The following is a 20,545-nucleotide window of genomic DNA, read 5'->3' on the forward strand; positions in this document are numbered from 1 at the left end:
GCCCACATTTAGGTGGGTGCCTAAGATGCACACACAATTTAATTTAGAAACGGGTCCTTAGCTATCAATAATTGGGCGCTAACACCCAATTACTGAAGTTAATCAGCACTCGTTAAAATCTGCATGTGCATCTGGCTGCATGCTGTTCTATAATGTATCGCCCTAAACTCTACTAGCGTGTAACTCAAAAGAGGGCATGGCCATGGGCGTGCCAGGGGTGTTCCAAAAAGTTGCATGCAGAATTATAGAATATGACCTCAGCATGCCTAACTTGTGTGCCAACATTTACACCAGGTTTCAGCATGAATAAGTCTGGCGCAAAAAGGCGATTACAATTTTTATAAAATTGTGCTTAGTGCCGATTTTTTCTGGTGCCAAATTATGAGTGCCATTTACTAAATCCATCCCATGGTACAAATAAGCTGTACCGGTGGGCAGAGCATGGGCATGTCATGGCTGTTGCACCTAGCAATGTGTGTACCTTATAGACTAGTATCAGATGTGCAAATTGCAAGGCATGGTTATATGCCACTTTATAGAATTTCCCCCTAAGGTTTTTTTTATGCCAGCTCAGGCCTTGATCAAGAACTGGGGTCTCCGTAGAGTCCTCAGGGGGGTGGATCTAACAAAGCAAACCTCTAACAACTTGAATCATTGTCCAGTGGTATTTCAGTCTCAATGTTTGTTGTAGAGCTGGAATAAATCCCTGTTAGGTCCAGAAAAATACAGCAATGCAAAAAAAAAAAAAAAAAGGCCCAGTAAAAAATGGAACATACAAAATAATGAATCAGACTCAGTGGATTGATGATGTACCTTTCACTGTTAAAAATGCATGACCCTTACTTATTCACATCTCATATACAATCAAGAGTCACATGAAGCTTGAGTTAATATGTCTACAACTCAAGTGATGTCATTTTATTTGTAGACTGCTAATTCTGTGTGTGTTGTGTTCTCCTCCCTTGCCAGCAGTCGCACCAGAAATATGATGTGGTATGGAGTTCTGGGAACCAAGGAGCTTCTCCAGAAGACCTACAAGAATTTGGAGCAACGGGTGAAGCTTGAGGTAAGTACATGGTTTGGAATTTTGGGGAATGGAAGAATGTCCTTTATTACTTTCAGCAAGAGCCCTGAAGACTTGATATCCTCTGTGTGCATTTCCTAGATCTTTCTTCTGTACCAGTGGGAGCTGTAGTATCTTGTCTGTCTTCCTTCCGAGGTCTTTTTGAAGAGTACTGCTTTTTTTTTCTTTAAACCCTGATGCTATACCAGTTAGGTTTTGACAAAATGGCAAGGAACTGTTTGTCTTAAGGCTATGTTCTAACATTGCCTCAGAGTATGCTCAGGGGTGTTTGAGTGTGCCATCTATCTCCTTGTGCATAACTTCACGGTACAAACCAGAAAGCACAGAGGAAATAGGAAATGGCCTTGTAATACCCAGATGGGTGCTTGTCTGACATTGTTGTCTGGATGTCTCAACGCCACCTGAAATTAAATATGACCAAAACTGAGCTTCTCATTTTCCCCCCCAAAACCCACCTCCCCGCTCCCCCTGTTTTCTATTTCTGTTGATGGCTCTCTCATTCTCCCTGTCTCCTCAGCTCGAAACCTTGGGGTCATCTTTGACTCTTCTCTCGCCTTCTCTGCTCATATCCAGCAGATTGCCAAGACCTGTCGTTTCTTTCTTTACAACATCCGTAAAATCCGCCCCTTTCTTTCCGAGCACTCTACCAAAACCCTCATCCACACCCTTGTCACCTCTCGTTTAGACTACTGCAATCTGCTTCTTGCTGGCCTCCCACTTAGTCACCTCTCCCCTCTCCAGTCGGTTCAAAACTCTGCTGCCCGTCTTGTCTTCCGCCAGGGTCGCTTTACTCATACTACCCCTCTCCTCAAGACCCTTCACTGGCTCCCTATCCGTTTTCGCATCCTGTTCAAACTTCTTCTACTAACCTATAAATGTACTCACTCTGCTGCTCCCCAGTATCTCTCCACACTCGTCCTTCCCTACACCCCTTCCCGTGCACCCTGCTCCATGGATAAATCCTTCTTATCTGTTCCCTTCTCCACTACTGCCAACTCCAGACTTCGCACCTTCTGTCTCGCTGCACCCTACGCCTGGAATAAACTTCCTGAGCCCCTACATCTTGCCCCATCCTTGGCCACCTTTAAATCTAGACTGAAAGCCCACCTCTTTAACATTGCTTTTGACTCGTAACCACTTGTAACCACTCGCCTCCACCTACCCTCCTCTCTTCCTTCCTGTTCACATTAATTGATTTGATTTGCTTACTTTATTTATTTTTTGTCTATTAGATTGTAAGCTCTTTGAGCAGGGACTGTCTTTCTTCTATGTTTGTGCAGCGCTGCGTACGCCTTGTAGCGCTATAGAAATGCTAAATAGTAGTAGTAGTAGTAATGGGTAGGACAGGGTAGGGTAGGTAACTTGAGTTCCATGACCCTTTTGCTTCTAAAAGTGATATTCCACATATCTGGATTTGGAGATATCTCCTGTTCTTAGAAATCATCCTATAATAATGATATAATAACACCCAAATATTTAAAGTATAAAAAGAGCAAACTTTGGACATTAATTACTTTCCTACCCATCTTTGAGAAGGTTTTTGGCAGCAGAAGGACTGAATCCAACGGAAGTTCTTGTTGTAGAAAAGACCCATGTTTTTCTGTTTCTCTTTCAGTGTGATGGGGTCACCATCTCCTTGCCCAGTTTGCAGGGTATCGCCATACTGAACATCCCCAGCTATGCTGGAGGGATCAACTTCTGGGGAGGCACCAAGGAGGATAATGTGAGTGCCAGCCACTTTCACACTGTGTCTGTGACATCCTACACTTGTTAGAGCCTCAGGCAGCACTACAGAGTGAGGACTAGGAGGTCAGCTGTCTATGGGGGTCTTTTACTAAAGCTTAGCTCGAGTTATCTGCAGAAGGGCCCGTAGGAATAAAATGGGCCCTGCTGCAGATAACTCGAGCTAATCTTTAGTAAAAGACCCCCAAGTCACAGGGAGCCAAAGAGTCACTTTCAGAGTAATGTAATAACATCTCAGCTCTTGGTTTAAAACTGTTTTTACAGTACATTGAGACTCAGGGACTGATCTTCAGCAGAGGCTATTGGGTTAAATTAACTGTTAACTTTAGTTGGAATATTAAAAAAGATGACTGATTTGAGTCACTGGTTTTGAATAAACCTAGTTAAAGTTAACCAGATTTCTGTATTCAGTTAAATTTAGGACAGGTATTTTGCCATTCAGACTTAACTGGTTAACACTAACTGAATACCAGTGCTAGCTAGTTAAAGCTTAAACCCATCCTGACATACATCTGGCAGTTCCTCTGTTCACCCCAAACTAATACAGACACCTTTAGTACTGATATTTATTTTTATATATTTTTTTTATTAAAGCTTATATTAATATTCATGAGAGAGATTTGCACACGCTGCCTCCATTGCATGCAACTCTCATGAATATTAATTGTGGATATCCTTAAAACCTGACTGGCTGGGGTGCCTCCAGGACCAGAGTTGGGAACCACTGGCCTAATGCATACTTTTGAGATCAAACCTCAATCCTAGTGGGCTAGTCTTGATTCCAGTATGTGATGGTCATAAAATATGTGCTGACATTGAAAGTTTGTAAGATAGAGAGTTGGTCAAAGAAAGAGGAGAGTCTTTCGTGGCACTTCCATGTCATCACATGCTGATATGGTCCATCCCATTATAATTCTGAACTCACTTTTCTTATATAATTTAAAACTACAAGTGTCTATATGCAAAACCAGCTCTGGCTCAGCCTGTCCCTCAGGAGCCAAAAACTATCTGGTCACTTTCAGTGTTAATTCATCATATATTGGAGTCAAAGAACTTTTGGGTGGGAGAAATATAAAAAAAATGTTATTCATTTTGGAACAGTGAGAAACAGTGCATGAGTCTCACTCTTAAAAATGAAAAGTTGACAACTCTGACAATGAGTAAATTTTGTGCAACTCTGAGCTTAAGGGAATTCAAGAGCCTAATATGTTGCTCTTCCCGTCCATGGAGGAGATCCAGAGGAGACGGGAGATTCGCCTGATTATAATATGATCTAATCAAGGAAGGCAGAGGGGGTTTATTTTCTTTTCATCATCATTGGGGTTTTTTGTTTTTTTCTTTTTCTTCTTCATTTATCTTGGGGTATATCGTAAAATTACTCAGAATGGAGCAAACGTACAATTGTATACCACAATGATTTGTGTATAGAAGAAGGCTCTGCACTATCTAACTATGTTAAGGGTTCGTGGTTGTATCTCATATATATATATATATATATATATATTAGATAATGGGGAGATGCTCCCTCATATTCCTCTCATATTTGATACCATCCCTGTCCCTTGCAGAACTTTGGAGCACCATCCTTTGATGACAAGAAGCTGGAGGTGGTGGCCGTTTTTGGAAGTATTCAGATGGCGGTGTCTCGAGTCATCAACCTGCAACATCATCGCATTGCCCAGGTACAAAGAGTGGGCGGTGATGTGGCAGTGGAGTGCTAGCTTTGCCTTGCAGTAGCAAGGGGCTGCTTTCTGTACCAGCATACCATGTGGAGGCAGTGATAAATATGCTGAAACAAAAACTTGAAAACTGAGTTAGCATTTTGAAAATTAGCATTTGCAGCAGATACCACAGCTTTGAGTACTGGGGCCCAAGTTCCTAAGGAAGACGTAGAGTCTGCCATATTGTTTTTGTTACAACCCCTATTCCTCACCTCCAATGCATTTTGGTACTTGTAATGTTTGTTGCAAATGAAAAAAGGACACCTGTAAAAAAAAAAAAGGGTGCATTGGAGCACCAAGAGTGGCCCAAAATCTTCCTCCATTGACTGGGTCAGTTAGCATGGGGTGTCCTGTGGAGTGTACAGGAGGTTTTGTAGCAGTGCCTTAGAAGAATGAATTGAGAGTCCCACATCTGCTGCTCATGTATGGATCTTCCTTGTAAGTGGTACTACTGCTTCAACAATCTTTGATGCTAAACTAAAAGACACAGTCAGGTCACCCCTTCTAAGCTATAAGATATTTATTTCTTCACACTCAGCAACTTTCTTAAGCAGGACATCAACTCCCAGAAGGCCTTGATAGGAGAATTATGAACCAAATCATGTAGAATATTTGAGAAATGTCCCACCCAAGCTAGAACAATTTTTACAGACTGATCCAAGCTTGGTGTTGTTCTAAAAGCCTCTTTCCAATAGCAGTGTGAGATTTATCATCTAATGCTCTTAGTAGAGAAAGACCCAGAATGCAATCAAAGGGCTAAATTTACTATAATACACTACTACATTAAAGCATCATGGATCTGATATACTGCCTTTCTGTGGTACAACCAAAGCAGTTTACATTTATTATATGCAGGCAGTTTCTCTATCCCCAGTGGGCTCACAATCTAAGTTTTGTACCTGGGGCAATGGAGGGGTGAGTGACTTGCCCAGAGTTACCAGAAGCTATAGTAGGAATCAAACCCAGTCCACAGTACTATTAGTCTACTCCATTAATGCACATTATTAGTACATAGGTTCCATTCCATAGCCAGAAGGCAATTTCTGGGTGATCCAATGGGTAGGCATGATGCATTTTCTCTCTGATCCCTGCCCCTTCCCCCATTCCCCTGATCCCCCTCCCACACACCCTCCTACTCCCCCATAAAAAATAAATACCATAACTAGCAGGGATTCCCAAGCTCCACCAGATGAAGACATTTGCAGCCCGTAATAACTCCAGTCAGACCCCTCCGAAGGGACACCACCTTGTAGTGGTGGAGGGGCTTCTGTGTTTCAATGACTCAGAGGGCTATGCTGAAGGGTTACCCATATCAGACAAGCCTCTGAGGAGAAACCAGACAAAGAGTGTCCCAAACTAGGGAGAGTAGAAAGATGGTGACCTGAAGCTCGTAAGCTCGACAGCCCAGCTGTCCTCTGACGTTCTGTCTTTGTTTACTTGAAATTTCCTCTCTGCATTTGCAGTTACCTTAACTGAGAGGAAGGGGACAATGGGGGGTCAGCCGCCAATGGCCAGCGTTTTGTCCCCTGTGCAGCAAGTGTGGGACTGCTGCGCGATGAGCTGCCCACAGATGACTGGGTTGATGAGTCCTTTGATTAGCGCCGGCGAAGGAGCGTCGATGCTCTTGGAACTGGAAACAACTTCATCGCTCCCAAATCATTTAACCACCATGTCCAAAGGAGTGGAGGAGTGAGTTAGGAGTGTATGCTGAAACGGAAGTCGTTTACAGCTGAACCCGTGTCGGCGGTGCCACTCCTAAACCCATAAGAGTTACCAGCTTGGAGGTTTTGGCTCCCGTGGAGGTTACATTGAATATCATCTGGAAGGCACTCCAGGACCTAACGTTGGTAGTAAATAATTTTGCTTCAGATATAATCTTATTAGTGAGCCACATGGATAATCTATTCGAATCCTTTGAGAATGAAAAATTGATACAGCAAATGAAGTTCTACAGGAGTAGGAAACGGTTAAGATTTTGAAAATGATAATAGACCAGAAAAATTTGAACAAAATGAATATTATTACAGATGATGAATATCGAGATTGTTGTTTTCCCAGAGTTCCAGGTATGACTCCTAAAGTTTTTTTCCTCTGAAATGATTCCTCTTAATATATTAATTCAAAAGGAGTGAAGCCTGTGAAACTGGGATTACCTTAATCAGTGGGAAATGGATTAGAGATTCAAGTGTTTGTATTGTTAAATAATTTCTGGTTTTAAAAGAGAAAAAATGAAATCAGGTGTATTATTTTCACTAATATTGGGACAATAAGTATGTTTCCAACAAAATTAATTGACTATACACCATTTTGGGTTTGAAGAAGCCAACCAGACGATCAATGTGGAATAATGATTCATTTAAATAATAACTGGGGATAATCAGGTGAATACCATGTTTTCTTTGTTTTCTGTTGTTTAATTGATCTCCTTGTCTTGTTTCACTCTCCCTATTTATTTTGTGGTCTAAGAAAGAGAAAGATTGTATATAATCCATTTATCTAGTTGAGATTGTTTTCTTCTAATATTGTATTAATGTACAGTCATCTCTGTATTACTGTTTGCAAGTGACCCTTGTAAAATGAAAATTATAAATAAATGATTTAATAACTCCAGTCAGAAACTGCAGCAGTCAGCAGCAGCACTCTCAGCCTCCTAGCATACACTGAGTACTGGTGTTAACAGCTCTGAATACTGCCACTAACTGCTGCATTTTTCTGATGGGGTTATGGGGGGTATCAGATGGCTTCAGTTGATGAAGTTTGGAGATCCTGTCTGCTTTAACAGTGGTGCACCACTGCTGGGCTATGACCCTGCTGCCATAAACACATGCTGCTAAATCTAACCTGAAAGGAACTGAAAAGAGACACAGCTAGGTTAACCTACATCGAATGGCAGTGCAACCATGAATCAAGCACTGGACATCTTCAGAACCTGGGTGAATGCTGTGCAGTAATCCCGCTCATGCCTTGCTTACCTCTTTGTTTTTTTACAACACTTTCCCTTTTCTTTTTCTGGCAGTGCCGAATGGTTAAGATCACTATCCTTGGAGATGAAGGTGTTCCAGTACAAGTGGATGGAGAAGCCTGGATCCAGCCACCAGGAATCATCAAAATCCAACACAAGAACCGAGCCCAGATGCTGACAAGAGACAGGGTGAGTTGGGTGTTCATAGGCGCCATTTACTAACATACACAGGAACACACTGCTGAAGAGATAAAGATGTTTATGACATAAAGAGGTCACCCCTTGCTATTACACTGTGCAGCAGGATCTTGCTTGGATAATAAATGTGATCTATCTAGCTTTTATTTCATGTTTCTTAAACAATTGAAGGGGTATTGGATATTGTTCAGATTCTTTCAATGGTCCTGATCAGAACCTTTGTCAGGGCCATGCAAGCTTGACTGTGATAGCAACCGTGATAGACACAGTATTGGGCTTCAGTGAGGGTCATTCTGTATAGATTACCTAAAGGTACTGGGATGATGCTCACTAAGTGTGGATTCTAAAATGACAATGGCACTTACAATTGCCATTTATAGAATATAGCATAATTCCTGCATTGGAGGAGTGGTCTAGTGGTTAGAGCACTGGTCTTGTAATCCAGAGGTGGCCAGTTCAAATCCTGATGCTGCTGCTCCTTGTGATCTTGGGCAAGTCACTTAACCCTCCATTGCCTCACGTACAAACTTAGATTGTGAGTCCTCCTGGGACAGAAAAATATCTAGTGTACCTGAATGTAAAAAGGTATGAGCAAAATCTAAATAAATGTATGCAATTACCTTTAGGTGCAAGCACTTATGCTAGCTCGCACTTCCCTTTGCAATCTGTCTCTCCCCTGTGCTCAGTTCCCCTCCCATCCTTCTACCCTTGCTCCCCATCACTCTCTCTCTCCCCTTCTCTTCCATCTCCTCTCTCCTCCCTCCTCTGCATTTCTCTTCCCCTCTCCTCTCTTTCTCCATCTCCTCTCTTCCCGTCCAAATCTTTCTACCCTCTCCCTCTTTCATTTTATCTCCTCTTCCTTTTCCCAACAAACAGATGTTGGGTTCTGACCAGCAGACCACAGAGTTTATCACCAGGGTCCTTGTCATTATTTTCTGCCAGTGGGGACTGGGTTAGCACCAGCAAACAGCACAGCACTGCTTGGATGTGGCTCTTCTTATCATGCTCTGCTGGTGGGTTTCAGCAGCAGATTCTGTTCAATATCTTTGTAAGTGATGTTGCCAAAATGTTAGAAACAAAGTATTAATACTAGCACTGAGTCACTCTTTCATCACAACCGGTTAAACGTATCTCTTTTAAGTATTATCACGTATCAAGCATTCGTCCAAGTATGATGTTTTACATATTATTTATTAATTTTTATGTTTTTTTATATTTCATACTTTTGATTTTACACAATTTTATTCTTACAGTTTTATGTCTAAAATACATATTTTTCTTAATTATTGTATTCTGCTATGTTTGTAATACTAGATTTTACATGTGTTCTAGACCCCTGAGCAGTCTGGTTTTTTTAGCAAAAAAGGTGCCGGTACTCAAATGCTAGGTCACCCTTCAGGGGTGCGGTGATCACTGAGGGATCAAGTCCACAATAGCCAGACCCCCCTGCAACCAGTCACAGAATCTATGACGAGGCAGAATTGGTATGTAGTGCCTGAGCTCTTTCATTAAAAGTTGGGGTCCATGGGTCAATTTTTGCAGGCAATGGAAAAGGTGCCGGTACTCAGTACCCCCAAGTACCCTCTCAAAAAAAGCCCTGCCCCTGAGGCAGGTGCTGGTGAGCGCCAAAACACAGCCCATGTCAGGTCACTTCTAATAAAGATTTACCATCGTTCCAGCTCTGGAGGCCGTTCAGTGCTTTTTTGTTATATTTTGTGTACTTTTGGGCCCTCTCTTTCCTGCTGTTTGCCAAACTGTTAGAAGCAGGGGCATAGTCAGAACTCGATATTGGGGGAGGGCAGGAATGGACTGGGGGGAGGGGCAAGCATGTCCTCTCGGTTCTCTCCTCTCCCTTTCTCCCCCCCCCCCCCCAACCTCTGCCGAATCATACCTTTGCTGGTGGGGATGCTCAAGCCCCACCAGCCAAAGAGATTCACCACCTGAGCCCTTGCCCAAACTGAGCATACGCAGAAGTGCTGGCATTGGTGGCTGGAGCACCACACTAACTTCCTGCTGCTCAGGCAGCATGGGCGGGGGCTCAGGCGGTGAATCTCTTTAGCTGGCAGGGCTTGAGTATCCCCACCAGCCAGATATCTGGTGCTGCAATTTTGGAGGGGAACTGAGGCTGAAGTGAGGTGCCCCCCCCCCCCCCCCCATGGCTATGCCTCTGGTTAGAAAGAAGCATGCATTTTCTTGGATGCCATGAAGACTAGCAAAAGAGTGGATAGCTTCGAGGGAGTGGAATGCGTGAGAAATGATCTACCAAAAATTTGAAGCATTGGAGTTAAGCTTTAATATGAAGAAATGTAGGGTTATGCACTTGAGGTACAGAAATCCCCAGGAGTTGTATTCGATAGGAGGTGAAAGGCTGATGTGTATGGACCTGGAGAGGATCTCAAGTTCGTGAACTAATATGTCAAGACAGTGGCCAAGTTCAAAAGGAATCATTGAGAAGGTTATACCAGCAGAAAAAAAAGAGGTGATAATGCCCTAGTACAAGTCTTTGGTGAGACTGCATTTGGAGTACTGTGTTCAGTTTTGGAGACTGAATTTGTCAAGGGCATAAAAAGACTTAGAATGATTCAGGGCAAAGCAACCAAACTGGTTATAAAAAGTACATAGGCTCTCCGTAATAAAATTGCATTCAACATGATCAATGGTTTCTTTAGGGTTTGACATCCTTGGTAGGATTGGCATGATTAATAGTCACGTTTCACTGAAGTAATAGATACTGTTAGGGAGGATCCATCTGTCTCTCTGTCTATCTGCAAACAAACCTATGCATACCAACAGAGACGGAAGGAGCGTGGACTGGAGAGTAGAGTGACATGTAAGTCAGGCCCCACCACCAGAAGAGGAGGAATCTGAAGAAAAAAAGAGAAATCCCACAATCTTGAATGTGCCAACCAGTGGCGTACCTAGGGTAGTTGACACCCGGGGCCGGTCATTTTTTAACACCCCCCTCCAAACTCCAGTACTAGGCATACCAAGAATACAAAACACTCAGGACCTATAGAGCAATTCTACCATACCATAAGCAGTCATTTCTATGAGTCACACATGGAAAAAGAAATCTTAAACACTACATTGAGCACTAGAACAATTCACCTATTGTAAAACAAAACCAGACAGATAGTACAGATCGTCAATCCTGCACAATCAATGCCAACTGAAAGTCATGTCTTTTTCACAAACACAGATACACCCTAATCCACTATAGAACAAGTAATCATAAACTTTCTATTTAGGCAAAAATTAAACTAAACCCCCAAGATGCCAGACTCTGCATGCAATGCAACACCACAGAAACAGAAAATGTCCCCTAGTACTGTGCAAAATATAAAGGCAGCAGATGTAAATTTGGAAAAAAAAAACTAACAAATACCAATCACCACTTTACAAATTAACAAATAGAAATAAAACAAAAATAGAAAATAAAATACCATTTTATTGGACTAATACATTTAGCTGTCAAAGGCCAAAACCTTCTTCCTCAGGTCAATACAGTATAGTGTGTTACAGTGTCCTAACCTGACCTGAGGAAGGGGGTTTTGTTCTCCGAAAGTTAGTCAAAATGTATTAAAATTAGTCCAATAAAAAGATTACCTTATTTACATGTTCTATTATAAACATTTATTAACACAGCTACAATACGACTTTATCCTAAAGCAAAAAAAAACTAAAATATATATTTTATTTACAGTTTGTTGTCTCTAGTTTCATCTTCTTTTCATTGTCTTCCTTCCATCCAGCATCTGTCTTCGTTCTTTCTCTGCCATCCAGTGTCTGCCCTCTCTCCCTGCCCCTTCCATTCACTGTCTGCCCTCTCTCTCCCTCTTCCATTCACTTTCTGCCCTCCCTCTCTCCCCCCCATCCATCCAAGGTCTGCCCTCCCTCACCCCCCCATCCATTAAGGGTCTGCCCTCCCCTCTCCCCCCATCCATCCAGGGTCTGCCCTCCCTCTCCCCCCCATCCATCCATCCATCGTCTGTCCCCTCTCTCTCTCTCTGCCCCTTTTTTCAGTCCCCTGTTCCAGCCCTCTTATCCCATCTGCCCCTAGTTCTAGCCCCAGCCCACATCTCCCACTTGCTCCCCCTTTTCAGTCCCACTATCCCACCAGTCCGCAGTTTCAGCCCCAGCCCTTTTCTCTCACCAGTCCCAAGCTTCAGCCCCAGCCACTTCTCCCTGTCCCCTTTTCAGCCCCCAGTCCCCCCAGCTTCAGCCTCTGCCCCTTTTCAGCCCCCAGTTCCAGTACTAGCCCCCTTAACCCACCTACCCTCCTTTTCAGCCCCCAGTTCCAGCCCCCTTCATCCACATGCCTTGCATTAGGGACCCCTTTTCTGCCCCAGACCCATTTTTCCATCAGCCCCAGGCATGGCTCCCATTTTCTCGCATGGCCCCTTCCCCACCCCCCTTCTCCCCTCCCGTCCCCTTCTCCCCTCTTCTCCCATCTGAGATCCCCCTCCCCAGCCCAGTCCCCTTCTCCCCTCTTCTCCCATGAGACCCCCTCCCCACCCCAGTCCCCTTCTCCCATCGAGACCCCCCTCCCCATGTCCCCTTCTCCCATCTGAGACCCCCCTCCCCACGTCCCCTTCTCCCATCTGAGACCTCCACCCCCTTCTCCCCAGCCCAGTCCCCTTCTTCCCTCTTCTCCCATCTGAGACCCCCTCCCCACGTCCCCTTCTCCCATCTGAGATGCCCAGTCCCCTTCGCCCCTCTTCTCCCATCTGAGACCCCCTCCCCACATCTCCTTCTCCCATCTGAGACCCCCACCCCCCTTCTCCCCAGCCCAGGCCCCTTCTCCCCTCTTCTCCCATCTGAGACCCCCCTCCCCAAGTCCCCTTCTCCCATCTGAGGCCCCCCTCTCAAGTCCCCTTCTCCCATCTGAAACCCTCCTCGCCCATCTAAGCCCCCCCCCAACTCGACCCACCTACCACCTTCGACGACAGCCCTGTCTCCTGCCTCCATCTGGGGCTTTTAAAAAAAATCTGAAAAGCAGCATGGCAGGCAGCGCTTCGCGTCTGCCCTGCCTGCTTGTAAAAGAAAGCGGCAAATCTCCTCGTCGACGTCGCAACGTCGCGTCGGGTATTCCCTCACTGGCTCCCGCCCCCCGCAAGGGCGGGACCCAGTGAGGGAAGACCCGACGCGACGTCATGACGTCGACGAGGAGATTTGCCGCTTTCTTTTACAAGCAAGCAGGGCAGACGCGAAGCGCTGCCTGCCATGCTGCTTTTCAGATTATTTTAAAGGCACAGGATGGAGAGGAGACGAGGGCTGACTGCAGTCAGCAACGGAGCACCCCCCACCCACTGACACCCGGGGCGGACCGCCCCCCCCCCCTTGGTACACCACTGGTGCCAACAGGGACTCCAAGCCCCCTTCAGCAGAAGAAAATCTTTGACTTTGATCTGTAATGTCTACTAATGAGGACTCAATCCCTGCTAGCAGATGTAATATAGTAACTTGGTAAATTACTGCAGATAAAACCAGTATGGCCCATCCAGTCTGTCCAGAAAGGCAGCCATGGTTGTACCTGCAACTCCATTTGAGTTACCTCCCCTTTGACCTTAGATTTGCCTCTTTTATTTTTTTTTTAAGTATTATTCTTTAAATCTGTGAAAGTTATATAAGTTTCACTGTTAGTTGAAATATGCTATACTTTTATTCCTTCTTCATGCTATATAGGGAACTTCTATGTTTATATCAAATTTTTAAAAATCCCCACTTTCAATTTAATTTCATTCCATTGTTTATATCCTGCTTAAGTCAACCAAGAAATCAAAGCAGGTTACATTTTTTAAAAAAAACCCTAAATATTTCTCAAACAAATACTATTTCAAAGCCTTTCTGACTTTGTTGAAAAGTCTCAACAAAGAGCTAGAATGGGCCATTATCCTACTGGAAGGAAAAGTTAACAAATGAACATGAGAAACTGGGTAACAGCCTGTAAAGATCTTATAAACCAAACAGGTCACTTTAAAATCCACCCGAGCTCTCACCAGCAACCAATGAAGTTCTCGCGATAGAAGAGATACCTGATCATACTTCTTCCGTCTACATATCAGTTTTGTTGCGGTGTTCTGCAACAACTGGAATCTGTTCAATAGCTTTTGTTGTTTACCAGCGTACAGAACACTGTAGCAATCAATGTGTGAAAGGATTATTATTTAAATTATCACACGAAACTGTTCTGGAAAAAAAATGAATACACCGCCCTCAATTGACGCAACTTGAAAAATATCCTTTTACTCCAACTATTTATCTGATGTTCCATAGTTAATTGTGTATTGAGTATAATATCCAATATCCTCAAAGATGTTTCAAAATTAAGTATCTCTCCTGAATTTAAAGAAATTATTTTGGGTATATCCAACAATGTGTCACAAAGATAAAGTAATTTAGTTTTAGCTGTATTAAGTTTTAAATAATTATTAGATGCCCAACTATGCATCAAAGTAATGTATACCTATGGATTTTATTAAATTAGCTGTATTTCTTTTATATCTTTATTATATCTTTTATATCTTATTAAAAGTTTTTCCCTATTCTGGTGTCTCTCAATTTGATCCTCATCAAAATTTACTTTGTCTGCCCTCACTCTTTTTTTTTTTGTTTCTTTTCTTCAGTTGAGGGCCAGTCTTCTTTTTTTAAAAGTAACTCTGGATAAACAATCCTCAACATTTACATAATGAAACATACTGTCATCAGACTTTTTAACTTTTATCTCCCCCTCCCCCCACTCTCTTATGGTTAACATTTTACCACCTTCAACATCTCATTGAACATTTAATCCCTCCCCCTATCCCCCCATCCCCCCTCTCAATTCCTCCTCTCCCCCTCTATCTCAAGCCCACCCTCCTTCCCCTCTTTAATTCCTTAACCCCCCCTGCCCCCCTGAACTTGGACTCTAATAGTCCAGGCAGGCCCCCCCCCCCCCCATCCCTAGTACCAACCATTACTGGAGAAAAGGCCTTAAGGATCTGTTGGGCTCCAAATCGAAGTTACAACAAGTTGAGGAGCAGATGACTGTTAATGCATAATATTATGTATGTGCATTTTCTAAGTTGTCATTAATAAAAATGTTGAAACATAAAAGTAACTCTGGATAATTGGTTAAAGTCAATCAAAAGTAAAATAAAGCAATTATTGTTGCAAAATGCAGATCATTAAGAGCCAAACTGACCTTCATAAAACATCATGGATTATTGTGTCTCTCAAAGATGTTGCTGTCACCATCCCTGGAAATCTTTTGTTAGTGACTGTAAATAATGTGATTGTTTTTGTATAGGCATTTGAGAACACTCTGAAATCATGGGAGGACAAGAGGAAAGGTGATAATTATAGGGTCACAACACGTCCCCGGCTGAACTCGCAACAGTCCATGGAGTATCTCACGGAGGAGGAGAACAATCAGATGCAGCAGTTAGCTCAGGCTGCAGAATCCCTCATCAGCAGGTGCAGTAATTACTTATTCCTCAGGTTCTCATTGGGCTCCAGGGCAAGTTGTAGACTGGGCTCCAGAGTAACCTCAGTTATAGTCTGCAGCCTAGGTTTTAACTCCCAGTCTTTGAAGGCTGCCGTTGGGTCGGGGTTTTAGGATATCCCTAATGAACACACATGAGAGAGATTTGCATGCCTCCTAGTCCCATTGCCTATTCATTAGCAATACCCTGAAAACAAAAACAAAAAAATATCAACTTATATTCTACAAGTTGCCTTAACTAATTATACTAGCCATTTCTAGAGTTTACAACCAAAGCAAAAGAAAATTATACATTCAAAAATTTGTTAAACACAAATGTCTTCAATTTCTTATGAAAGGTCATATAATCCCTAGTTATTTAATCTGAAATGGCGACATGTTCCACAGCAATGCAGCTCGGTATGAGAATGAGTGATCTAACATCTTTTTACTTTTCACATCTTTGGGTTCTGGAAAATGTAACTTATTATGTCCTAACCTAGATGATCAAACAGTTTTGGAAACATTATAAGGTGGCTTAAATACGATGGAGCTTGCCCTTGTAAAATAGACAGGCAAATCTGAACATTATAGGGCATTCAACTGGCAACCTGTTGGCAGCCATCGAGGAATGGGAAAAATGCCATCTGTCTACAGAGTAGATTCCAAGAGCTCTAGAGTATGCTACAAGTTAGGCTCCAAGAACAAGCGCAATTGATTATCATGTTCATTTGGGTTGGTTGGATCTGAGCACGCTGCCCAAGGAGTAATTCTATTTATTTGGATTGGTCAGATCTGGGCACACTGCCCAAGGAGTAATCTGGTTCATTTGGGTTGGTTGGATCAGGGCACGCTGCCCAAGGAGTAATCCTGTTCATTTTAGTTGGTCGGATCAGGGCTTGTTGCCCAAGGAGTAATCCTATTCATTTGGGTTGGTCAGATCTGGGCACACTGCCCATAGAGTAAAGGTCTCAGGATCAACTTTCAACATGACTCTAAAACGGTATGATACTATTTACTTTTTTAATTTTCTCCTTCCATTTCCAGCAGTGTTTCGCTCCTGTATTTTTTAAATTAGTATACAAAGAGCTCACTCACCAACAATAAAGACAGGATGAGGACAGCATTGGGGAAATGAGCCATGCTGACTATCAGAGCTGCAGTAAACCTCTTTCTTTGTCATGCTACAGAATCCATGAGGCTGCCAAGACACATAAGACCATAGAGCAGGAGCTGGCCCATGTGGTTAATGGCAGCTCTCTGGCGCTGAACGAAGCCTTTCCCAACAAATCCAACAACTGCCCTGAGGTAAGAACCAGCAGAAGCATCAAGTGGGAGGTCAACCAAATGATGAAAATGTGCCAAGAATCAGAACAAGAAGTCATCAGCAGTTTATATCACAAACAGTATCCCTGCTCTGAGATGTCATTACATCAGGGGGTTATTTGAGATGGGCTGAAAATAATGCATGAGGAAGTTTCTTACTTTTCACCTCTTATTTGGGGAGGGAAGCTTTTTAGTTTGATATTGGGCTACCAGTTAGCTTTACATAGCATAGTAACATAGTAGATGATGGCAGATAAAGACCTGTATGGTCCATCCTGTCTGCCCAATAAAATAAACTCAAAGTATAAGGTATGATATGTATACTTGATCTTGATTTGTCCTTGCTATTTTCAGTGCATGGACCATAGAAGTCTCCTTGGCACTGGCCTTGTTCTCCAGTTATGGAAGCTGAATCTGTCCAGTCACAATCAGGACACAGACCACAGAAATCTGTGCAGTACTGGTTTTGCCTACCCTCCCTCCACATACAAGTACTCACTGATGGTTCTTTGAGTTAGTGTGACTCTCAAAATTTACTGTTTTGCATTGAGTGTAGCTGCTCTCTGCTGCCACCCTCAGGAACTACCTAGTCTGCCTAATGGTTAAGCCAGCCCTAAATTATCTGCAAACTGGTGTCATTTGCATGGGATGGCTGTAAGGCAGTGGTTCTCAACCTGGTCTTCAGAACACATCCAGTAAATTTAGATTTAGATTTGTGTGTTTGCAAATCGCCCACATCTTCTTTCTTTACAGCAGGAATTCCCAACTAGTTCTGGGGACACACTTAGCCACTCTAGTGTCAAGGTATCCATAATGAATATTCATGAGATAGGTCTGCATGCACTGACGCCACTGTATGCAGATCTGTCTCATGCATGTACATCACACATAATTTGCAAACACACAAATAGAAAATGATTATGCTCATACAGTTATTCCATGATCTTGTATTTAAAGAGATGATCACGATTATTATCAGTAACAATTGGATTGCAGGATTCTGATCCATTGGCTTTTCAGAATCCAGTTTCTTATATGAAGTGTCGCCATAGATGAACTGGAAGAGATTCACTCTCCTCTCTCTTATTCCATGTTCTTGGTTTTATTGCCCTAGGGTCTGAGCAGAAACACTGCGGTGGATTTGTCACTCAGTGTGAAGGCACTGTGCACGGAAACAAGAGCATTTCTGGAAGGGAAACAGGTGAGTCTTGCTGTTAATTGTGGGTGGAATAGGTTGTGTGCTTTATCCTACTAGTAGGGGCAAATCTCATGAGATTCCTTTTTTCTGAGTAATAGGATGGGTTGTCAGCAGAAACGAATATGTGAGGGAGTCAACAGTATCCCTTTACTAAAAGGAATTTGGCTTTACACATGCTCCAGTTGTAATAATTTGGGGTTTCTTTTACAAAGACGCACTACCGATTCTCGGTGTGGCAAATGAGAGGAATCCCATTCAATTCCTATGGGCTTCCTCTCATTTGCTGCAAGGGAATCGCTAGCACGGCTTTGTAAAAGAAGCCCTTACTGCACTTATCACCTGCTTCATGATAAAATTGATCAAGGCTGATCACAACCCGAACATAATCACGTTAAACACTGCACACAGGACAAACATAAAGAAGTAAAAAATGTCAGAACTCCAAAGAAAACTCAGAAATTCCAGAATGAAAACAATAATATTAGAAACAACTGTCCACAACATAATTTTGAATGTACAACAGCAAATTAGCCAGCATCTGTATGGTGGTTTGGACAGCAAAGTAAAGGACCCATTTTCTAAGCTGCGCTAAAAGGTGGCCTGAGCTGTGACTAGTGTGTAGGTTTCCCACAGTGTTGAGGCCACATTTAGCACAGCTGTAAAATGGCCAATTTTGTGCATGAGCCTTTACCAACACCTGTAAGTACATAAGTACATAAGTGTTGCATACTGGGAAAAACCAAAGGCCCATCAAGCCCAGCATCCTGTTTCCAACAGTGGCCAATCCAGGTCACAAATGCCTTGCAAGATCCCAAAAAAGTACAAAACATTCTATACTGCTTATCCCAGAAATAGTGGATTTTCCCCAAGTCCATTTAATAATGGTCTATGGACTTTTCCTTTAGGAAGCCGTCCAAACCTTTTTTAAACTCCGCTAAGCTAACCGCCTTTACCACATTCTCTGTCAATGAATTCCAGAGTTTAATTACACGTTGAGTAAAGAACAATTTTCTCCGATTCGATTTAAATTTACTACATTGTAGCTTCATCGCATGCCCCCTAGTCCTAGTATTTTTGGAAAGCGTAAACAGACGCTTCACATCTATCCGTTCAACTCCACTCATTATTTTATAGACCTCTATCATATCTCCCCTCAGCCAACTTTTCTCCAAGCTGAAGAGCCCTAGCCGCTTTAGCCTTTCCTCATAGGGAAGTCGTCCCATCCCCTTTATCATTTTCGTCACCTTTCTCTGCACCTTTTCTAATTCCACTATCTTTTTTGAGATACGGCGACCAGAATTGAACACAGTATTCGAGGTGCGGTCGCACCATGGTGCGATACAAAGGCATTATAACATCCTCATTTTTGTTTTCCATTCCTTTCCTAATAATACCTAACATTCTATTTGCTTTCTTAGCTGCAGCAGCACACTGAGCAGAAGGTTTCAACGTATCATCAACGACGAAACCTAGATCCCTTTCTTGGTCTTTAGTAGGCAGAAAGGGCTCATGCGCTAATTGGTAGGTAGGTGGCAATGTAGCTTCGCTAATCAATTAGCGCTGAGCACACCTACTCTGTGCCCCCCAAACATGCCCCAGCACTAAAAAATAAAAAGTATTTTTTAGCGCACGGGAAGTATGTGCAGATGCCAACACTACCGCGGGATGCCTGAGCATGCCCTTGCGGTAGTGCATTTTCCCTCAGGGTAAGCAAGCGTTAGTACTTACCGCTTCTTAGTAAAAGGACCCCTAAATGATATGAAGTATTAAAGACCTCTTGAAATAGGAAGGCCTTTAATTGCTTCCTGAGTGTCAACGAGCCCAACTCTATTGTAAGACATTCAGGAAGAGAATTCCAAAGAACAGATCCGGTCACAGAAAGCCAAACCCCTAGTGACTGACTAAACTGCTGTTTTAAGTCCAGGAAACACTGATAGGCTCTTCTTAGTTGAATGTAATAAACATATCGGATCATATCATTGCAGCACCTTTTTTAAGTAGGTTGGGATTCCGTTTTGAAGAAGTGGAAATATATGAGTGCAGACTGGGAGCCAATGTAGTTTTATGTCCTATGAGGACACATTCATATCTTATTAAGAGGCCCTTTTACTAAGCTGTGTAGGCGCCTATGCGCACCCAATGCACGCCAAATTGGAGTTACCGCCTGGTTACTGCGTGGCCCTTGTTGTAATTTCAATTTTGTTGCACATCCACTACGTGTGTCTGAAAAATATTTTATATTTTCTGACGCGTGGCAGCTACACACGTCAAGTGGCATTTTGATGTGTGTAGACCATTAATGCCCGGTTACCACGTGAGACCTTACCACTAGGTCAATGGCTTGTGGTAAGGTCTCAGACCCAAAATGGATGCGCGACAATTTTCATTTTGCCGCAAGTCCATTTTCAGCAAAACTTTTAAAAAGGCATTTTTTGTAGGTGCGCTAAAAAATAATTCTGCACTCGCCCAAAACACTTGTCTACACTAGCGCAGGCCATTTTCAGCGCACCTTAGTAAAAGGACTCCTCAACTGAGGGGAAGAGTTATGAATAACCTGCAGCATGAGTGTCCTGAGTCAGAAACGCGTCCTTTGCGATATGCTCCCTAGGACTGCCCACAGCATCTCAGCCAAGTAGAGAAGGCAATGGACAAGGCAGAATTTTTGCAACCCCCCTCCTGCCTTGCACCCTGTGTGGCCACACCGCCTGCACATAGCTTGCTACAGCCCTGACGTGTACAACCCTCAGAAGAAACTTGGGCAAACCCAAGTGAATGCAGTTACAGTAATCCATGTCACTGAGCACAGACACTTGCAGTATGGAGCAAAAATCAATTGGATGTAATAAGGCTA

The 20,545-nt window shown here is 43.1% G+C and overlaps 1 protein-coding gene across 1 annotated transcript in view; it reads left to right on the top strand.

The window, feature by feature from the left end:
• Positions 1 to 20,545, top strand: part of LOC115473994 (diacylglycerol kinase eta-like) — a 374,300-nt gene that overhangs the window by 336,185 nt on the left and 17,570 nt on the right. The window contains exons 20-26 of the mRNA XM_030209244.1: positions 970 to 1,066; positions 2,700 to 2,807; positions 4,396 to 4,509; positions 7,565 to 7,699; positions 14,997 to 15,163; positions 16,361 to 16,478; positions 17,611 to 17,697. Of these exons, the coding sequence (XP_030065104.1) occupies positions 970 to 1,066; positions 2,700 to 2,807; positions 4,396 to 4,509; positions 7,565 to 7,699; positions 14,997 to 15,163; positions 16,361 to 16,478; positions 17,611 to 17,697 (826 nt within the window). The remainder of the gene's footprint in view (positions 1 to 969; positions 1,067 to 2,699; positions 2,808 to 4,395; positions 4,510 to 7,564; positions 7,700 to 14,996; positions 15,164 to 16,360; positions 16,479 to 17,610; positions 17,698 to 20,545) is intronic.

The sequence above is a fragment of the Microcaecilia unicolor genome, chromosome 7, assembly GCF_901765095.1.
Source record: "Microcaecilia unicolor chromosome 7, aMicUni1.1, whole genome shotgun sequence".
In the NCBI taxonomy this organism is placed as follows: domain Eukaryota; kingdom Metazoa; phylum Chordata; class Amphibia; order Gymnophiona; family Siphonopidae; genus Microcaecilia; species Microcaecilia unicolor.